Source organism: Cucumis sativus, chromosome 5 (genome assembly GCF_000004075.3).
Source record: "Cucumis sativus cultivar 9930 chromosome 5, Cucumber_9930_V3, whole genome shotgun sequence".
NCBI lineage: Eukaryota > Viridiplantae > Streptophyta > Magnoliopsida > Cucurbitales > Cucurbitaceae > Cucumis > Cucumis sativus.
In genome coordinates this window covers 3,476,489-3,484,524 of record NC_026659.2, presented here as the reverse complement: position 1 = coordinate 3,484,524, position 8,036 = coordinate 3,476,489, and the positions used below count along the sequence as shown (strand labels likewise).

Sequence of the window (8,036 nt, the reverse complement as noted above, 5' to 3'; positions counted from 1 at the left end):
GTTTTCAACTCAGTCCTTTTTTTCACCATTTTCACACTTCATGATCCTATTTTTGTTCCGTCCTTAATTCCTTGTGCATCCCAATAACCCTCATATATCCGGTAATCTGATTACCTTCCAGCTCTTTGAACACCCCTAAGAGAATCAATCATTTACAAACTATGCAATAGAAGAATAAAGGAAAGGTAAAAGAAAAAAAGGCAATGAATTCTACCCATTTGTTTTTGACATCATGGCACATAAAATGGTTGGGCATCAATTTTCAAAAGCAATCAAAACATGAGAAAAAGAAAGTGAAAACAGAAACAGTTGATGAGCAATTCAAAGGGTGAAGATTCCTTGTAGAAAAGAGTGTGTCCTGTGTACAAATAATTATATCTACTTTCCCTTTAACAATAACAACAATGAGTGGAATGACATTTTAATAAGCATACTAAAAAGTGAATAAGAAAAGTATAATGATAATAATAACAATAATAATAATAATAATAATAATAATAATAAAGCTTTCTTCTCTAGTTGGTGAGCAGTCACCATTGTCTGACATTGCCGACAAAATCCACATACATTCCACCATCATTGAATCCCAAAGCCAAGTCAGTAAATTTAAAACTTCATCACTACAGCCATGGCAGAATGTAATTCCAACCATCAACCTCTCAAAGCCATCATAATTACGGATAATACTTTCAAAAATAATAATCAAGTCTATAATAACATTTTTTAAGAATTAAAAAATAACAACTATTGACGATGGAAGGTCTATCACTATTAAACTTCAAGAACTAGATCAATATTTTACTGAAGCTGCAAATTCTTTTGCAACGTGCTATACTTGTAAATATTTGGGTTTGATTGGTATATTTTCAAAATAGGCCAAAGCAGTCTATTATTTGTTATCGTTTTTCACACCCCAATCTATTTGATGGTAAGTCAATTTGTAGTGGAGTGCGTGTGTAATGAAGGTAAATCTTGAGACCCATGATTAAAAGAAAAGAGAGTGAATGTGGGTCAATGAACTTTATTGATATCCCTAGAAATGAGGGGAGCAATGTGTTTTTTTTGGTTTATTCTTTAATGGAAGAAGAAGACCTACTAGGACAATCTTTCTCTCATTGGTAAACGTTGAAGAAAATTTATTGTAATTTAAGAGCAATGAAGACCTAATAATACATCATATCTACAAATGTACAAACAAATATTGCCAAGTTTTTTACATTTTTCTCATCTAATCCTCTCTCAGCTTTGAACCTTTCATTACTGCCCCATCTTATGCATCAATTGGAACAAAATGTAGTTACTGTTTTCAAAAACTAAAAGACTACATCTACTTTTATATTCTTTTTAAGCATTGATTTTGTGAATGTGGGGAGAAAGAACACTTTCAGGTGTACCAGATTGGGATGCCAATGGCATACAACTTGGCCAAGCCGACAAGCTTAGCTTATGACATCATTCCCAATACTAACAGTGACTATGGGTTAAACCAAGACTCAGCACACCTAAATGGTAAATGGTATCTAACTTTCTTTTTTAGCGAGGAAGAGATAGCCAGAGGATGCTCAATACACAATTATAAGAAAGGTAGGACCAGATAAACCATTAAAAAGTTTAGCTTTTATTCTTACCATCATTAAAAGGTAACTTGGCAAATTTAGCATAATGGCTCCTTTGAGATCTAGAACCTCCTCCATTTCAACCTAAGACATAGGAGAATATTGTGGCAGATAAGAAGAAAAGTAATGGAGTGAGTAAAAATAAATAAATTAAGCTTGAATGATAACTTCTCCACTGAAAGCAGGAAGAAGAAGAAGCTTAGGAAAAGAATGCGATACTCAAGTTTTGTATTAATGTTTGACTATTGTGTTATCAAATGTACTAATTTTTTTTTTTTTTTCCTACTAACATATCCTTATCAAACATTAAAAATATTGATGTAACAAAAGATATTCTATGAACATTTACTTTTTCTTGGTTAGAGCCGAGAGGTGGAAAAGAACAGTGGAAAAATAATAAATAAAACATGTCGCCTCAAAAGCACTACCAACCTGCTTTGTGTTGTCAAAGTTGTTTTCTGAGCCATACATGCAACATCAATTCAAGTTCGTTGCTACATCCCTTTCGACCTTGTTATGTGCATACTCATGCCGACAGCCCTTCTTGCTTGCCCTTTGCTCAAGACTTTTTTAGCAATCATGCCAATGCTAACCAATAAATCTGCAAAACTTCAAACTTCAACTTTCAGGTGGAAAATTCACACAAGGGCCCATTCTAAGAGTAAAAATGTCATAAGAACAGGAAGATTTCAATAACAAGCTACTAAAAATTGGTGACAGAAGCGAACAGAACATTTGAATAATGCAAAATAAATCCATGCTCAAAGTCTCATGCATGAAGGTGTCTTCCCTCCCCCCTTCCCCACCCCATCCCCACCACACGCACATATATATATATATATATAAATATGTGTATATATATCTTTAGAGAGAGAGAGAGAGAGAGAGAGAGGATATGTCACCTTGTAAATGTCTTTTCTTTGACTATGACATCTACAACAGCATTGAGATAGACATCCACTCCAAACAGTGGGGCTCAAAAAGTGACATAAGTAGGCAAAACAGGAGATATATCTGGGATTCTATCAGCCAAGTGCATCTTCAGCTGCAAAGATATGGTACCTAGTCCGAGGTTGACTCCTGACAGCTCTGGTTCGGTTTGATCAAACACATCCACCACTTTACTGCATTAAAAAAAATACAAAGAAAAAAGGTTATAAAAGTTTCAACCCGACGTTATTTCCGAGAGTTGTTAAATTTCTTTGTCCACCAAGCTATTAAAATTCTACGTTTAATTAACCTAATAAACCAACCTAATCCCTGGAAGCTTCTTGCATGCTTTGATCATTTCTATCTATGAACTAAGAAATATTTCATTAGATCTAAATACGGAGCAAATTAATCAACATTAAACATTAATTTGGGCTTCTTAATCATGGAATACATAGCACTGAGATTCAAAAGCTTAATATTCTTTAGGGAGCTTTCAGATGCTTGAATAAGTTGCATGAAAATTACGAAAATTTATTTTCATGTTTTTTAAGAAAAGAAAATGGCCCATACATTGCAGGGGGCACTTCACTAAAAATGATAACAATTTTTAGGATAAATATCATTTACAAATAATAATTGCCTCAGGAAAAAATCCATTTATTTTTCTTTTTCTGGTCCCCAGAGTCCCAAGGCTCAACTTCAGTTATTTGAACAACCAGAACTTTTTGTCCCTTGTGAAACATGGCTTGACCAACAACTATGAAGAGTATGGACAAAAACTTCAGTCCATTTGAATATAGAAAATAAAATTGAGAACTTGAAACTAGGGGGACCAAAATGAAATGTGGCAAGATATACATACTATAGTGGTGTTTTAATAAAGTTAACACATAAACATGAAAGAAGCTAAACAGAGCAGCTACGCTAACTATCAGTACTAGCAGTAAAAGAAAATTGGAATCTCAAATGTTAGATATGGAACTCAACTGCTGATTGGATGCCTAATAGGACTCGGGAAAATGTCTTTAGTTACTACAGGAGGAAGTTTTGTTTGAATACAAAAGAACAATATCCTTCAATACTTTATTTTCTGTTCAGAAACTTTTACAATGTGTCACACTTGGTAGAGTAGTCAGTCAATTTGATATTCATTTGAATGCCACCGTGTCTGTCATTGAATAATATTATGTTTGCCTAGACTAAGCAATGTCAAAGACTGCTTCATAATTGTGGCAGTCGTGAAAAACTGCGATTAAGCTCACATTTTATCTCGAGCAGTTTCTTGTCTTCAAATGTGCTACAGCTCTTTTTCTTCTTCTATCTTCTTTTAACAATTCAATTAATTATGATTCAACTTCAAAGGAGATTAAACGGTTAAAACCGATCACAAAGATAAAGATGTGGGAAACCAGGAAAGACTGGATCATGAAGATCCTTCTGGTGCTACTGCAGCTAGTCAAGGTATAATGTGTTCTTGATACATACACAGACAAGGAAATGTATATCAGAACATTCTTAATCGGACGAAGTTAATTCCACTTTCCAGAAACATTTGATCGTCAATTTAAAGGGGCTCCATATTTTAGGTCAGTGTCATCGTCTTTTCTTTTCTTTTTCTTTTTCTTTTTCTTTTTTTTTTCCCTCTCTCTATCTCTCTCTCTCTCTCTCTCTCTTTTTCCTGAATGAAACCAAATCCTTGTGAAAACAATTGCAAAGTTAACAGCACTTTAAGTCCCATGTCAATCTAGAAAATTATTACAAGAGTACTCAAACTCAATTCCTGACCAGTTTTTTTACCTTTTTATGCCCTCTGTTCTGCAAGGCTAGGAATTCATAACCATTCCTGAAGGGGAAAAAGAAAAGAAAAAAGAGAAGAAAAAAAAAAAGATTGAGGACTCCCTTAGAATCATGCACCTGCGTAGATTCTATCAGTACATGGCTCAATCTACTCTACATGGACAACACAAAAATTGCGGTAAAGGAAAAAAGAAAAAAGAAAGAAAGAAAGAAAAAAGAACCAAAAGAAAAAGTAAAATGAATTAAAACAACAAAAGAATTTAATATACCCTATTTCCATTATTCTACAGGAGTTCAAAAGAAGACATTACATTGAGGGTGCATCAGAAAAGACCTCATTGAGCATGTCATTTTCACCATCTGCCATTGCAAATAGTTCTGCATCTTTGTCTTCCTCGTTAGAAAAGTCTCCTCTTTCAAGTTTGGCATGAGCTGCAACAAATACCATCTTCTGAGCTCTCTCCAAGCCGACCCTCGAGTGCCGATTTGAGCAAACCAAATTCATGATAGAACATTTACACTTAAAGCCACAAGATGTTGAGTGGAGGAAAATGAGCCTCAGTGCAACCTTGCCGAGGGTTTTAAACCCGCTTAAGCAAGTTTCCCAGACAAGTCGCCTACTCTGTGGGTTGGCAATTTTCATCTTTCCAGTTAAAGGGTCTCTTTGTTTAACCTGAACTGCCTGAGCATAAAGTGGATCTAACCCTTCAGATCTCCATTTCATAAGCTCCATGAATGCAAGATGAGCTTCTTCCCTTGACACTAACCGATTGATAAGTGAATCCACATCCTTTTCCTGCTCTTGTGAAAGGCACTTGAAGGGTGGAAGATACTTCCCATTCATGTCCCTCCTCAAGTAAAGCGGGTCTAGTATAAATGCAGTTGACCATGCTGGATGATAATTTTTCCTAAACCTCTTTTCTACAATTTTTTCCACTGGCTCTTCAGCTATGCTGAACTTAACACACCATTCCTTCACTTTTGTTCTCAGCTCCTCCCAGAGTGGCAAGCATTGCCCAATCAGTGGCCGTTCTGCTTCAATCTCTTGAGCCATCACGCGTATCATCTTCACAAATGAATGAACTGCCTCCAATTCATCCCAAAAGCGTTCATTTTGTATCAAACTAGAAACCTCAGTAGCAAGTGAATCCTCCATGCATGCCACCTTATAGGACTCGTCTAACACAACCATTTGAAGCACATGAGCGCAGTTAAGCATATCATCAAGCATAGAATAAACAGGTGAAAAGTTTTTGGATGTGTCACAGTTTGGAGAAGGAACATGAAGCAACCAATGACCCTCTAGCTCCTGCACCTTGTACTTGTTTATACAGTTTCTAACTTGAGATTTGGTGTTTACAAAATTTGCAACCTTCAAGCAATTTTCAGTGACTGCCCTGAAAAGTGGAAGCTCTTTGTTAAAATCCTTTATCAAACTAATAAAACCCTGAAGCTGGCAAGAGAGATTTACCATCCAATGATTCTTTATCTCCAAATTCCTCAACGCCTTGGCCTTATACCTATCTGCAATTATCCCCACACATTTCTGCAAACCACTTCCACAAATCTCGTTGACCGTATCCAAAATAACCTCTTCTGCATACTTGGATGATACCAATCCCCCTGTAAATAGTGCTTTTTGAAATACAGTAGTACCATTTGGTAGATTGACCATAAATTTAACAACACTCTCTTCATCACAGCAGTTCTTATTCTTCCACCCATCTGAAGCAATTTGAAAAAACGCTGCATCTCTAATCCTGGCTTCTGAATCAGCCTTGGCCTCTTCAAACTTGGAGTCAAGCCGAGCTCCTAAAATGTCGGTTCTAGGTAATGAAGGCAAACCCAATTGACTAAGCAAGGCCTTAAACTTGGGGTGGTCAAAGCATGAAAGTGAAACTGACCCACATGACTCAATAAACCAGTCAGTCAGTAATTCAATAGCAGAATCGATTTGTTCCTTACTTAGCCTTGGCCCAGGTGAAGCATGCGGACTCTTGAGTTTCTTGACACTGTTTTCCAGCATTTCTAACGCACCCAAATCGTCTTTCCCACCTGACAACACCAACTGATGCTGATTAAACCCCATCTTACTCGCCATCCCAACCGAATTTTGAGCCCCTGGTGTCGGCGGAGAGGAAATTAACGGAGCATACGAACGCGTTGGCTCAATCATGGCAAGAGAATGAACTTGATAAGAAGCAGTAAGAATTGGAGCATTCATTTGAGAGCTCCGTTTTTTGTGGTTGTGCAATGTCGGAGAAGGAATAGACGATATCGGCAACGGAGACGCAGCCGAAGCAATAGACCGAGAAATTGAACTCAAATTAGGACAAGTCCCTCGTTTCAAATGCTCAGATGCAGTCCTTGACGGATTCGAAGCCGAAAAAACAGAATCACACAACGAACACTTGAGCTTCACCGCTTTGGGAAGACTATTAGTTGGATTCCGTATAAGAACAGGCTCTAAATGAGCCCAATACCAAGCCCCTTTCCCTTTAATAGCCTTTGTTCGAACAGTTACAAGGCATTCATACCGTTTATTCAAAGCTTTGGTCGCTAAATCCTCCGTCAACGTCGAAGCATCAATGTTGGGCGGTGAGTTAGTGGAAGCCATCAATCACAATAACAAAACCCAATTTGTAATCACAACAAAGATTCGCATACATTCATTTACAAAACCAAAAGCTCAATTCTCGTACTCCGCTCCGATAATCGCACAATACTAGAACTCTGGAGCATCATCGTGAAAAAGGAAAAAACCGTCGCCGGCGGCTGAGAGTGAGAGTTGGAGAAGCAAAAGAAGAATGGAAGAACTGAAAATGAAGAAGGAAGATGATGAGTTGAGAGAGAGAAATGGATGAATTGAAAAATTGCAGAGAGAGAGAGAGAGAGAGAGAGAGAGAGAAAGTGGAAGAGGAAGAAGAAGAAGACGATAACGTACAAAAAAGAATTTGGGAAATTTATAGAGAACTCCACAATTATTACATCCAAACCTTTGATTTATTTACAAAATTAATTAAATTTTATCTTTAATCTTTTTTCTTCCTTTTTTCTATTTGATCTATTAATTATTAATTAACGTTTAAATGTTTAATTTATAATAACAAACTGAAATTTATCTAACTACAATATTATTGTATTTGTAAACAATGAAGATTATTAAATGCATAATAAAATCTTAAAACTTCAATAAGATACAAAATTAAAATTTTAATAATTTATTTTTTGACTTTTAGTTTTAGTATTAGAAAACTTTTAATTTTTTTTTGAAATCTTAAGCCTAAATTTTGAAAAATAAATAAAGTGATTTCTAAAATTATATGTTTTATTTTTTTCAACTTTTTTTATTACGTATATAATTCACATTAAAAAAATTGAATTGATTTTAAAAAGTAAAATAGTTATCAAACTAAAAATTTATTATATACTTTTTCAAAAATTCATAGACTTGTTCCACAAAATTAAAGTTTAGATACTTGTTGAAAATTTTTTAAACTTAAAAGATACCAAATAGACATAATTTGTTAAAAAATTAGTACAAACAAAATTTAAAAATTTTGAAGAATTATAATTTAACCTAAAAATTATATAAAATAAAATTTAAGTTTTTTTTGTTACAAAATATTTTCCATTATCACCCCTTCCATGCAAAGTAACAAAACTCCATCGATTGCTCTTTAATATGCA

The 8,036-nt window shown here is 35.1% G+C and overlaps 1 protein-coding gene across 7 annotated transcripts; it reads right to left on the bottom strand.

Annotated features, from left to right (window-relative positions):
• Positions 1-309: 309 nt before the first annotated feature.
• LOC101211175 lies at positions 310-7,256 on the bottom strand. Of its 7 annotated transcripts, XR_969469.2 has the most exons (5): positions 4,658-7,255; positions 2,519-2,740; positions 2,049-2,217; positions 1,629-1,700; positions 310-620 (listed from the first exon to the last, which is right to left on the bottom strand). XR_969469.2 is itself a non-coding variant. In XM_011656570.2 (3 exons), the coding sequence occupies exons 1-3, from the start codon at positions 6,961-6,963 to the stop codon at positions 2,738-2,740; spliced, it is 2,355 nt and encodes a 784-aa protein (XP_011654872.1). In that variant the 5' UTR covers positions 6,964-7,256; the 3' UTR covers positions 2,605-2,737. The 7 variants fall into 7 exon arrangements, 4 of the variants coding, with proteins under 4 accessions (XP_011654872.1, XP_011654874.1, XP_011654875.1 ...); XR_004216736.1 differs by having other exon boundaries at positions 310-1,700; positions 2,049-2,225; XR_969468.2 differs by having other exon boundaries at positions 310-1,700.
• Between the last annotated feature and the right edge of the window lie 780 nt (positions 7,257-8,036).